The 14,146-nt window shown below is 48.5% G+C and overlaps 1 protein-coding gene across 1 annotated transcript in view; it reads right to left on the reverse strand.

Moving 5' to 3' along the window:
- Positions 1-14,146, reverse strand: part of unc80 (unc-80 homolog (C. elegans)) — a 535,199-nt gene that overhangs the window by 314,336 nt on the left and 206,717 nt on the right. Inside the window, exon 22 of the mRNA XM_078551715.1 lies at positions 2,151-2,323. Within this exon, the coding sequence (XP_078407841.1) occupies positions 2,151-2,323 (173 nt within the window). The remainder of the gene's footprint in view (positions 1-2,150; positions 2,324-14,146) is intronic.

The following is a 14,146-nucleotide window of genomic DNA, read 5'->3' on the forward strand; positions in this document are numbered from 1 at the left end:
ACCAGGTAAGGACACCAGATTTCCTTCCCTACAGGACATTAGTGAACCAGATGGGTTTCTTTTTATGATAATTGACAATGATTCTAGATTTTTATTGAATTCAAATTCCACCATCTGCCGAGGTAGGATTCGAACCCGGGTCCCTGGAGCAACACCCTGGGTCTCTGGATAACTAGTCCAGCAACAATATCACTATGTCACCGCCTCCCCATTCATTTATCAATCTCCCTTTGGGACTTTCTGCTCCCATCTACACCATTTACTGTACCATCTAAATTGGTATTATCAGCAGACTTAGATGTCCATCTCTCTAATCCTTCATCCAACTTAATTTTAAATATAGTGAAAATCTGTGGCCCAGTATGGATCCCTGAAGGGCACTACGAGCTAAATCATGAAAACTTGAGCATATACCCATTAGCTCTGTCTTCTACCTCCTAATCAATTGTCTATCCAAGACAATAGGTTGCCTCCAACACCATGAGCAAACATTTTTGTTAACAATCTCTTACATGAAACCTTTTCAAAGACCTTCGGCCCCCAACCGTGATTTCACGCTAGCTGGTGTGAAGGAAGGCAGCTGCCCCAGGGAGCTGCAGACCTCCACAGACTATAGGACACGACAAAAATGCTGAAAAATATGTCCATGCAGCATAATCAAGCACCTGAAAGCATACCCCATAAAAAAAGTCCCCAGGTATCTCTCTTTATTTTATTTCTCCACGTAGATTTCATCCTACCCTGGATCAAGGTTTGAGCAAAAATGTGAATATAAATGATTTTAATAGACACTTCCTTCTCTACTATGTTCGTTACCTCCTCAATAAATTCAATTAGGATTGTTAGATATGACTTACCCTTTATAAACGCACGCCAAACTGGGAAGATCACGGCCAGAATTTTACGCTCCACGGGCGGGCATGTGCCCGACCCGAATGGACGCAAAATAGTATGAGATGATGTCCGGCGAGTGCAATATTTCACTCGGCAGGCATGCGTGGCAGTCGGAAGCGCGCCCGCCAACAATTAAGTGGGCAATTAAGCCTATTAATGATGCAATCAACAGCGATTTCACGTGGCCCATCCACAATTATGGTTGGCGGACGGGCCATTCCCCCAGACGGCATTCAAACCTTGATCCAGGGTGGGATGAAATCTACGTGGAGAAATAAAATAGAGATATCTGGGGACTGGTTTTTTATGGGGTATGCTTTCAGGTGCTTGATTATGCTGCATGGACACATTTTTCAGCATTTTTGTCGTGCCCTATAGTCTGTGGAGTCTGCAGCTCCCTGGGGCAGCTGCCTTCCTTCACACCAGTCAGCGTGAAATCACAGTCGGGGGCCGATCGCGGCCAATGGCCCTTTCCCCGTCCACTCCTGGATGCACGCCCAACAACCGAAAACTGCAGGCTCACATTTTATTGATACACATGTATATAGAGTCAAAGTGGTCTCCTGGACTACTTTCAATTGCCTAAGTGGATTGGAGAGGACTTTCTCAGATTTTTGTTTCCCTGATTGGCCATAAGTTTTTTTCCTTTTTTTTGCCTCTCCCAGGAGAATATATGACTGATGGTGGGCAGGTAGACATGTGTGCTGGTCGGACTGGGTACCTAATCACGATGCTCCAGGTTTGATTGACTAGCTGGTCTTTTCCTCTTCATCGATTTGGTATGTTTGTAAGAACTTAGCTGCTTGCAATTTATAATGAAATTGCAAAAGTGAATTTGTAGAAAAAAACACACACAATTATGATTTTGCTGCAAACAGCGAACAGAATTATAAAGAGTTTACAGGACATAAAGAGGCTATTCAGCCTTACAGATCTGTATTGGTGTTTATGTGCTGTGCTAGCCTTTTCCCACCCTATTTCACTTCACCCTATCAACTTATCATTTTATTCCTTTCTCCTTCATGTATTTATCTAACTTCCCCTCAAATACATCTACGCTGTTCACCTCAAGTGCTTCTTGTGGTGGCTAGTTCCACATTCTAACCACTCTTTGTTTATGAATGAATTTAAAACAAAACCTCCCTCTATTACCATTTAACATTGGAAGTTCTCTAACTTTAACTTCTAGGAAGTACCCGCATTACCACATTCCTAAAACAGAAACTGGTGGACAAAACAGAAAGATTTTCTTTTACCAGGTCAAGAGCTGCAGCTAGGATTGAAGCGTCAGGAATGGTGCCAGGTTCACAGCAGTTTAAAAGGAACTGAAAACGTTTCATGCCCTGTCTAATCGCTCCAAGATTCACAATATTTTTGTTTTTGCTTCCTTCTTGACTGGCTGCAAGGTGTTCCTCAAAGCTACGACAGCCTGTAAAAACAGAAAGCATAGTATCAAACTGCAACAATTAAAATGTAATCAGAATAAATCTCTTTGTTAACAGAGCTAAGGCTAATAGGTATAGTTAAATTTCATGAGACAGCTGTGATCTTAAAGAAACATAGCACTTGCTAGACAAAAAAAAACATAGGCCCACTTACTTTGCTTTCTATCATCCTAGTAGTTGTATGACACAATATTGACTAATCATCGCACTCAATCTCTATCAATTAATCTATAATGGATCCTGACACAAGAAAAACTCAGATGGCAGAAAGTTTTGGGAACTATAAACCCAAATCACTTGTTCCCCGCAAACATTTGACACTTACCACATGTTACAATTGATAGATCTGAATCTGCCTTTCATTCCAAGTACTTCAAGCTTCAATGAAAAGTCCATTGTGAATGGTGATTATTCTTGTTATTTATCTATTCTCAATGGTTTCTCAAAACCTGTAGGGAAGCTTCAAATTCACAGAAAAAAAATAAGGACTGCAAAATTGGACAGCTAGGGTCCAAAAACAGGAAGGCGGATTATGATGCAGTATTACCCTGCATTTGTTGCTTCCAAAGCAGGCAGAGTGCAAGCTTTCTGTCATCTGCTGATTTAAATGATTGTAGAGTGCAGCCAGTGCTAAATGGGCTGTTGAGTGGCTGCATGCCTGAGTGGGGGTGCAAAACTCTGAGTGGCTAACATGAGTTCAAGCTAGCTTGTACTACTTAAAGACAGCTTGCATATCTTAAAGGGGAGGTGCAGCATGGCTAGATCAGGTGATAGAAGTCATTTGAAACATGATTTTGACATGAAGGACACTCAATAGCAGCACAACATGATGAAGAGTTGGGTCCAAGATTTTCTCATGCTGCACTCAAGGCTTTGGTGCAAGAAATGGAGAGGAGAGATGTGATCTATCCACAGGGATCCAGAAAACTCTCCAGAAAAACCTTGCAAAGGCCATGGGGCCAGATAGCTGCGATGATCAATGCAAGGAGTGTAGCCCCAAGCACCTGGATAGGGTGTTGCAAAGAATTCAATGACCTCACAAAAGTGGTCAAGGCCAGTGATTATGGGCAGAATTTTCCGTTTGCTGGTCGGGCAGGTCTGACCGACTTGGCGGCGGGTGGACGGCCAATTGCCGCTGGAGAAACAGGCTGCGCTGCCATTTTCCACAGGCGGGCCAATTAAGGCCCACCCCGCGGGTAAGCGACTCCAGTGGAAAACGGGAAAATAGTCACTGGGCGGGCGGCCTCAGACTGCCGGTTCCAATGGGGAGCTGGCAGCCTGTATAAAGAGTGGCCAGGCAGCCTGCTTGAGGCAGTGCACCATGGCCACTCGGGGAGAGAGGGAGGGAGGACCGATTGCACAGCAGCATGAGCAGGAGGAGGGGGGCAGGCTGCAGGAGAGGCCAGCGGGGGGCCCCCCTGATTTTCTGATGCATGCCTTGCTGTCCTCCTGCAAGAGGTGGGCATCCGTCGGCAACTTCTGTATCCGGAGGATGGGAGGAGGAGGGCCCCCCATGTCACCAGCCAGGCGTGGGAGGAGGTGGGTGACGCTGTAAGCGCCCATGATGATGTGCGGCACACTGGAACACAGTGCAGGAAACGATTCAATGATTTGCTGCGCTCTGGAAGGGTGAGTACCATGTCTGTCTTGGCCATTTGACGCAGAAGGCAGCCTTACCCTTTGACCTCAGCCCACCATGTCTTGCTGTCGTTACTGCAGAGGGCATCTGTCGCACGCTGGGTGGGAAAATGGGTACTGACCATGTTTACACCAGACTTAGTGGTTGAGGAGAAGAAGGGTTCTTTGTGCAGCATATGTTGGTCTTTGTGGCATTTGAGTAGTCTGGGGGCCCCTGCAGGGGAGGCCGCACGACACATACTCAGAACTCCAACACATGTCATATTGATGGTAATGAGATTGTGCAAGGGGTGCCTCAAGGTGTTTTGGGCAAGTGCCATCTGCTGGCATTGGCGCCGCACCTAGTTGCGCCTCCTTGCCATGGGCGCTAAGAGCCGTGTGATATTCAAAATGATGGACGCCGAATGTGTCCAAGGGGACCATTGGGGGAGGGGGTTGGGAGCAGCCGTACTATCTTCTGGGGACTGATCAGTGTGGACAGGAGCCGCTGGAGGCCTCAGATGGGCCACTGTGGCTGGGGTGTGGCGTGCACGTGCAGGCTACATGAGCGACCTGCCCCAATAAATCCTCTTCTCTGTTTTGCAGGCAAAAACTCACCACAATGCCCGGGAGCGCCAGAGGATTGGAGGTGGGCACGCCCTCCTGCAGCGCCTCACGCCTTTTGAAGAGCAGGCCATGGAGCTGGGCAGCAGTCAGGAGGCCAGGGCGGCCGGGGGTGGCGAGGCTGGGGTCCAGTGGGCAGGTATTTGAGGTCCACAGTCCCATCCACTCTGTCTGCCCACCATCCAAACCAATGATGGTTGCTGCAATCGTTAATGCTGAAACAATGCTCATTCACAGACTGAGACATTCTGACGTGTGGGTCATACAGAAGGGATCCTCGTCCCCTTGAGGAATCACATCTCCACCACCTTCCAAAGTCACCTTATCCCATTTGTGACCACTATCACCATGGTCTAACATGCCATTGGATTGCTGCTGTACACCCAAAGACTTATTTCATCTGAGGGGGTTTGGGACCTCCAGCACCCTTTCAGCCAGTGCGCCCCACATTACTTTGTCCAAAAGGTCCTCAGCACTTCAGCTGTGAATATCATGGCACTCAACTTAGATGAATGCCACCTCGTTACTCATCCGTGCGCCAAGGGGAAATGTTGCCTTCTGCCCACCCGATCTATGCCCCTCCTTATGGAATGAAGGCCAATAATGTGACCTCTCAATCTCCTGTGATCGACGGCAAATGTCGCTACTGTTTGCGATGTTTCCTCAGCCCCACAACTATCCAGGCCACAATGTATCCAGGTCAGGTACCTCTGCACTCTCCCCACTCCTATGGTTCATAACACGACATGTGGCATTCCTGAGGCCATCTGACCAGTCTGTCTGCATGTGCGTTTAATGTTTGGGGCTCGTCTTGACTCTTTTTCAACTCACCAATGTCCTTCTCCTTAGGGTCTTGAAGGGTGAGTGACTTATGAGGCTGGGGGGGGAAAGGGATGAAAGGTTGAACGGAATGTACACTAACTGATGCACTGTCCTTGTTGTTAATTCCAGCATCACCACCAGAGCGACCCGCACCTCAACCCTGTGGCCCCCACTCCACACCTGAGGGCCAACAAGTGCAACTTGCGGCACATCATTTCAGCCAGCCAGGCACCAGCACAGACACACACACCTCGGTGAGGACTTTACCGTCAGCTAGTGTCCCAGGTCACAGTGGAGAGGGCACATCACAATCGCTGGAGGAGATGGTAGGGACAGAGAGTGCTGATGGCACCAGCAGCTGGAGGGCTGCAGGGGACGAGGCACATGCTGAGTCCAGCACTGATGACGTGCCTCTGGAGTTGTCTCCGTTGCAGCAGCTGCAGGAAAGGCGGCAGGAAGTGCGATTGCATCTGGCAGGGTTGCATGAGGGAATGCTTCAGTTGCTCTCTGCGACGGAGGAGTCTAGGAAGAGTGCACGTGAAGAATCTGCCCTCAGGGCAGAGCATCAAGATTCCTTCATTGAGAGATTGGCGACTCTCATAGAGAGGGGTTTCCACCAAATGGATCAAAATATGATTGGGTTACGCTCTGACCTGCAAGCCCTCACAGCGGTTCTGGCCACAGGTGGTGTTTTCCATTGTGGGAGATGTTGTGGACACCAAGCACCGGCACTCGGTGCCCATGCATCTGCGGTGAGCAGGGAGGTAGATTTGGACCTCACTTAGGTGCAGCAGCTGCCTGCCGTCGCTGCGAGCTCCTTTCATGGTGGTCCGGGTGAGGGCAGCAGCTCCTCCGTCCCTCTGCCGTCAACGTTTCTTCCGTTGAGGCTGCGACAACTCGGGAGGTGCCAGTTCTGGAACTGGCCACTCCCTCCCAGGCGGGGCCATCACAGGCTCCACGGGCCAGAGGACACCCGCCAAGGTCTTCGAGCCCAATAGGACAGCAGAGTCAGCAGGCTGTCTCTCAAGCCACTCCGAGCGATGGGGCGGCATGTAGACGTAGCACCCGAAAACATAAGCATAAAGCACATTAGGCACTCCACGGGTATGTCACTGGTGATTTTGTGTTGGCCTTAGAATAGGGACCCATATTTTTGTGATCGCTAACAAGTGGTATGTGTTTTTGTTTTGGACAAAATAAAGTCCACCTTTGTAACCATGGCTGAGGGTCTTTTGTTTGTGGTGCATTTTTCTTTTTCACATATTTATCATGAGTGTTTGAGAAACATTGATGTTTCTGTACTAAGCCCTTATTTGTAGCTGAACAGGTGGAAGATGTGGCACCTAAGTGCCACGTGTGAAAGTGCCAGGCAATGCTGTTCCTGCTGATCCATGTGTGTGGAGCTAGCTGAAGGTTCTTTGGATTAAATTCTCGCGGGTGTCCCTGCCTCCTTGGTGTAAATGCGGGTCAGTGTGCTTGCACACGAACAGGAGAGTGAGCACATCCTGAGTGGGGCACAGCCAGAGTGGGTATTTGGAATTTGGTGCAAAGTGGGAATTCGGTGCATAGGGAACAAGGTGCTCTTTGCACGTTTTCCTTGCTATCCAATTTCTTAAACCTTCAGAGTGTGCTGCAGCAGTAGAGGCTACAAGGGAAAGGAATCAATGGTAAGTCGTGGGTAAGGTATTTACTACTTTAATCGCTTATAGTTTAAAGTCTTTTTGTGGTTTACAGTTTGTATACTCTGCAGTAACAAGGATCAGGAAAGAAGGGCCCTAGAGTAATTGACTTAAAAGCTTTAATTTAAAGGGATTAGTCATGGCAGGAGCGTTCGAAGCCGTGGTGTGCTCCTTGTGCTCCATATGGGAAGCCGGGGACATTTCCAATGCCCGGGACCAGCATGTGTGCAGGAAGTGTGTCCAGCTGCAGCTCCTGGAAGCTCGGGTTTCAGAGCTGGAACAGCGGCTGGGGACACTGTGGAGCATCCGCGAGTCTGAGAGCATCGTGGATAGCATGTTTAGAGAGGTGGTCACACCGCAGCTGAAGGGACTTGAGGAAGAAAGGGAATGGGTGACCACCAGGCAGTCCAAGAGAAACAGGCAGATAGTTCAGGAGTCCCCTGGGGTCGTGCTCGCAAATCAGTATTCCATTTTGGAGGCTGATGAAGGCGCTGGTTCCTCCAGGGAGTGCGGACAGAGCTAAGCTTCTGGCACCATAAGCAGCTCGTCTGTACAGGTGGGGAGGAAGGGAGGAAGAGCAATAGTAATAGGGGATTCTATAGTCAGGGGAACAGATAGGCGCTACTGTGGCCGTCAACATGACTCCAGGATGATATGTTGCCTCTCTGGAGCCAGGGTCCGGGATGTCACTGAACGGCTGCAGGGCATCCTGAAGGGGGAGGATGATAAGGCAGAGGTCATGGTACATGTTGGTACCAATGACATAGGTAGAAAGAGGGATGAGGTCTTTCATCAAGAATTCAGTAAGTTAGGCAGTAGACTAAAAAGCAGGACCTCTCGGGTTGTAATCTCTGGATTGCTCCCAGTGCCACGTGATAGCGAGCTCAGAAAGAGGAGAATAGCACAGATGAATACGTGGCTTAAGAGTTGGTGCAGGAGGAAGGGTTTAAGATTCCTGGATCACTGAGACCGTTTCTGGGGAAGGTGGGACCTGTACAAGCGGGACGGTCTACATCTGAACCGGAGTGGGACTAACATCCTTGCGGGCGTGTTTGCTAGTGCTGTTGGGAGGAGTTTAAACTAATTCGGCAGGGGGAGGGGACACAGAATGTTAGCAGAATAGGGACACATCATAATACAGTAAAACAATCAAGTCAGAGGGAGTATAGCTGCATTAAGTTTCAAGGGATTAAGGTAAGGCTGGATGGCCTCTACTTTGATGCCAGGAGTACTACAGGTAAAACGGATGAGTTAAGGGTGAGGATTGACATGTGGAATTGTGATATAGTAGCCATCACTGAGATGTGGTTGAGGGAAGGGCAGGATTGGCAGCTCAACATTCCGGGATATAGAATCTTCAGGCGAGACAGGGGAGGGGGTGGAAGAGGAGGAGGTGTTGCATTATTAGTTAAGAAGTCCGTTACTGCAGTAAGGAGAGGTGATATCTTGGAGGGGGCATCGAATAAAGCTTTGTGGGTAGAGCTTAGGAATAAAAAAGGAGGAACCACATTATTAGGTGTTTATTATAGATGCCCAGATAGTCAGTAGGAAATTGAGGAGCAAATATGTACACAATTTGTGGAGGTGTGTAAAAACAATAATAGGGTAATTATATTAGGTGATTTCAACTTTCCTAACATTAATTGGGATAGACATAGTGTTAAGGGTTTGGATGGAGTGGATTTCTTGAAATGTGTACAGGAGAACTTTTTAGGTCAATATGTAGAGGGTCCAACAAGGGACGGGGCAGTGCTGTACCTAATTTTGGGGAATGAAGCCGGACAGGTGGCTGAGGTGGTGGTGGGCAAGCACTTTAGTGATAGCGACCACAACATGGTACAGTATAAGTTTGTTATGGACAAAGAAATCGACAAAAATATTTTGGATTGAGGGAGAGTGGATTTTAGAAAAATAAGGCAGGATTTGGCCAAGGTAGGCTGGGAACAGTTACTTGTGGGGAAATCTACAGAGGAACAGTGGGGGGTGTTCAAAAAGGAAATGGGGAGGGTACAGGCTCAACATGTTCCCTCTAGGGTGAGAGGAAGGAGTAACAAGCCCAGAGAACCATGGATGACCAGAGACATTCAGGTTACGATGAGAAGGACAAGAGAGGCTTTTAGCAGGTGCAAGGGAAGCAAATCAGCAGAGGCATTAGTAGAGTACAGACAGTGCAGGGTGGAGCTTAAGAAAGCAATTAGGAGAGCAAAAAGGGGATATGAGAAAGCTCTGGCTGGTAAAAGTAGGGAAAATCCCAAGATATTCTATAAGTATATCAATGGGAAGAGTATAACCAGGGAAAGAGTAGGGCCCATTAGGGACCAAGGGGGCAATCTATGGGTGGAGCCAGAGGACATCGCTAGAGTCTGAATGAATACTTCACATCCGTCTTCACCCAAGAGAATGAGGATGAAGGTATCGAACTCAAGGAGAGAGACTGCGAGGTCCTTAAGCAAATTGATATAGGGAGTGACAAGGTATTGGAGGTCTTGGCAGGCTTAAAAGTGGACAAATCTCCAGGTCCGGATGATTTGTGTCCCAGACTGCTGAGGGAGGCAAGGGAGGAGATCGCAGGGGCTCTGACCCGAATTTTTAATTCCTCTCTGGCCACGGGGGAGGTGCCAGAGGACTGGAGAACAGCTAATGTGGTTCCGCTATTTAAGAAGGGTTGTAGAGATAAGCCAGGGAACAGGCCAGTGAGTCTCACGCCAGTGGTAGGGAAACTAGTGGAGAAAGTTCTGAAGGAGAGTATCTATCTCCACTTGGAGAGGCAAGGTTTGATCAGGGATAGTCAGCATGGCTTTGTCAGAGGGAGGTCATGCCTAACAAATTTGATTGAATTTTTTGAGGAGGTGACCAGGTGTGTAGATGAGGGTAGTGCAGTTGATGTAGTTTATATGGATTTCAGCAAAGCCTTTGACAAGGTCCCACATGGGAGACTTATAAAGAAGGCAAAGGCAAAAGGGATACAGGGTAATTTGACAAGGTGGATTCAAAATTGGCTTAGTTGTAGGAGGCAGCGGGTGATGACAGATGGATGCTTTAGTGACTGGAAGCCAGTGTCCAGTGGATCTGTGCTGGGTCCCCTATTATTTGTCATTTATATAAACGACGTAGATGACTATGTGGGGGGTAGGATTAGTAAGTTTGCGGATGACACAAAGATTGGCCGGGTGGTTAACAGTGAGGTTGAGTGTCTTGGGCTACAGGAAGATATAGACGGGATGGTCAAATGGGCAGATAAGTGGCAGTTGGAATTTAACCCTGAAAAGTGTGGGGTGATACACTTTGGAAGGAGTAATTTGACAAGGAAGTATTCAATTAACGGCATGGCACTAGGAATTTCTGAGGAACAAAGGGACCTTGGCGTGTGTGTCCATAGATCTCTGAAGGCAGAGGGGCATGTTAGTGGGGTGGTGAAAAAGGCATATGGGACACTTGCCTTTATCAGTCGAGGCATAGGTTACAAAAGTAGGGAGGTCATGTTGGATTTGTATAGAACCTTGGTGAGGCCACAGCTGGAGTAGTGTGTGTAGTTCTGGTCGCCACATTATAGGAAGGATGTGATTGCACTGGAGGGGGTGCAGAGGAGATTCACCAGGATGTTGCCTGGGATGAAACATTTAAGTTATGAAGAGAGGTTGGATAGACTTATATATATATATATATATATATACATATATTTCACCTCTCTTCTATTTTTCCTTAGTTCTGTTGAAGAGTCATTCGGACTCGAAACGTTAACTGTATTCCTCTCTGCAGATGCTGTCAGACCTGCTGAGTTTTTCCAGGTATTTTTATTTTTGTTTTTGTTTTGGATAGACGGGTTGTTTTCGTTGGAACAGAGAAGACTGAGGGGTGACCTGATCGAGGTGTACAAGATTATGAGGGGCATGGACAGGGTGGATAGGGAGCAGCTGTTCCCCTTAATTGAAGGGTCAGTCACAAGGGGGCATAAGTTCAAGGTGAGGGGCAGGAAGTTTAGGGGGGATATGAGGAAAAACTTTTTTAATCAGAGGGTGGTGACGGTCTGGAATACACTGCCTGGGAGGGTGGTGGAGGCGGGTTGCCTCGCATCCTTTAAAAAATACCTGGATGGGCACTTGGCACATCATAACATTCAACGCTATGGGCCAAGTGCTGGTAAATGGGATTAGGTAGGTAGGCCAGGTGTTTCTCACATGTCGGTGCAGACTCGATGGGCCAAAGACCCTCTGCTGCACTGTGATTCTGTCATCGTTCTGCCCTTCATCATCGCCCTGTGCTTCCTCATCCTCTGAGGCACTGCTGGATTCATCATGTGCAGCCTCATCCAGGGCGTCAAGGTCTTCATTGTCAACTGCATCCCCCCTTTCCAGCGCAAGATTGTGCAGAGCGCAGCATGCTACCACTATCACAGAGACACGATCTGGGGGGTACTGGAGTGCGCATCCAGGCAACGGAAGCCCATCTTGAGAAGACCGATGGCTCTCTCCACCACAGCCCTTGTGGTGCCCTGGCTCCTATTGTAGCGCTGCTCAGCTTCTGTTCTTGGACAGCATACTGGCGTCATGAGCCACCTTCGCAGGGGATAGACCTTGTCACCCAGCAGCCAACCATCCAGCTGAGCCGGAGCACTGAAGAGCCCCGGCACCTGGGAGTGTCTGAGGATGTAGGCATCGTGGGAGCTGCCTGGGTACCTTGCTCGGACTTGTGGAATCAGCATCCTGTGATCACACACTATCTGCACGTTCATGGAGTGGAAGCCCTTCCTGTTGATGAAGGCACCGGGCTCACCTGCTGGCGCCTTGATGGCCACGTGTGCAGTCTATTGCACCCTGGGGGAAGCCAGCAATGGCCACGAAGCCTCTGGCTCTCTGTGCCTGACTTGCCTGGTCGCAGCAGAAGTGGATGAAGGTGGTTACCCGTCTGAACAGAGCGTCTGTAACCTGCTTGACACAAAGTGATTGGGAGACACCGCAAAGATCACCCACCAAGTCCTGGAAGGACACAGAGGCATAGAAGTGAAGGGCAACCGTGAGCTTTAGAGTCGCTGGCATGGGGTGTCCGCCCACACAGTTAGGGGAGATCTCAGGGCCAATCATCTGACAGATATAGTTCACTGTCTCCCTTGAGAGCCTGAGCCTCCTTTGGCACTGCACCTCAGTCATATTGAGGTAGCTGCTTCGCCGCCTGTATACCCTGGCAGCAGGATAGTGGCGTCTTCTGCGGACCCTTGCACCTTGGACAGCCTCTTGGCCCTGTGCCCCTTGTGCCTGCGCCAGGCATCCCAAAGGTGGCTCCTCTGGAGGCTGATTGTCCACTCCTAGCCTTCTCCTTATTCTATCTCTCCCTTCCTCCTTAGGGGAGCTGCTTCCAGTGGAGAGGTCAGAACCCATATCCCCAGGCTAAATGGAGGCCTCCGGAAAGCTGCAGGCCTGATAAAGATTACTGTCTGCAGATTGGTTTCAAAGTACACAAGAAGCTCTTGGAAATCGATGAGAACTACTAACAATCACACAGGCAACTTTTAAACACTTTCATCAATTATAACTTCGTCAAAAACATGAACAACCCCGCTGAGTCCACATATCCCGACATTGCAAAAGTTTTCTTAAACAATCTCCTACCCGCCTTCCCATTGGGCCTGTGCGCCGACCTGAAGTTCGCACAGGCCCTCAAAATTGTACACAATTGGCAAGTTAAGGGGCTTAACGAGCCCTTCAATTAATGGCGGGTGAACTGAGCGCGCTCGCCCACTGAAATATCACGATGGCGCGCACTGACGTCGGCACACTCGCGCGTCATTTTACGCACTGACGTGCGGGCTACGCCATCCGCACATCAGCCGGAAAATTCTGGCCTATATCTTTAAATGCATATCCCACCTTTTGCACCACGAGCCTCACACATTGTTCAGCGCATCACATCCCCTTCACTCACCTACCAACAATCCCTCTCAAACATGACTCATTTATTTGCTTCAATCTCACCCTCACACATTTATCACCGCTGGTCTCACACTTCCATCTCACAGTTTGCCAATCACTATCAGCTATTCAACCATGACAATTACATCACCCACATATATTACACCCCAATTCACTGATATACTTCCCTCTCTCTTACAAGGGAAAATGGACCATAGCTGGAGGCAGCAAGTCGACTTCTAGAAGTCGAAGGGTATGCTTAGCTGCATGTCCTCATCTGCAGAGAGGATATGGTATACACCATCATCAGAGTGGTATGGCTGAGGTCATGGTTAAAATCATCTAAGCTGATAGTATCCTCACACCAATTCTCCTTCTCACATCCCACTTCCCCCTCATTCCACATTCTCTTCTGATTTCTACGCTGTGGATGGCGTAAGCATGCAGCTCTTACTTTCCTCCCTTTGTCCACTCACCACAACCCTATCCTGTGCCTTCCTCCCTTCTGATTCTGAAGGCCAGGTGGCCAGGCAATGTTGGAAGAGCAAATGCCAGAAGAGCAAGAAGACAGTGATGGAAAAGAAACAGCATCACTCATTCTCACATTTGGAGACACCAGCATAAATACTGACACATGCACAGGGGCAGACAGAGGCATAGTGGTAATGTCACTGGACTGGTAATCACGAAGTCCAAGCTAATGCTCTGGGGACATGGGTTCAAATCCCGTCATGGTAGCTGGTGGAATTTAAATTCAATTAACAAATCTGGAATTGAAAGCTAGTCTTAGTAATGGTGACCATGAAACCATTGTCATAAAAATTCATCAGGTTCACTAATGCATTTTAGGGAAGGAAATCTGCTATCCTTAACTGGTCCACAATAGTGTGCTTGACTCTTAACTGCCCTCAATAGCAAACCACTCAGTCCAAGGGCAATTAGAGATGGGCAACAAATGCTGGCCTTGCCAGCAATGCCCACATCCCATGAAAGAATAAAAACAAATGCTTGAGGATAGCTTAGAGGCGGGGTCTGCACATTTTGAGACACTAGACATGGGTGACCCATAACCAGCGTCAGGAACAAGAGTAGCACAGATACCAGGTCGGAGGGCAAGGTAGCATGTGAGTTGTGCTGCAGAGGATTCAAATGAAGACTT

The sequence above is a fragment of the Cetorhinus maximus genome, chromosome 11, assembly GCF_964194155.1.
Source record: "Cetorhinus maximus chromosome 11, sCetMax3.hap1.1, whole genome shotgun sequence".
NCBI lineage: Eukaryota > Metazoa > Chordata > Chondrichthyes > Lamniformes > Cetorhinidae > Cetorhinus > Cetorhinus maximus.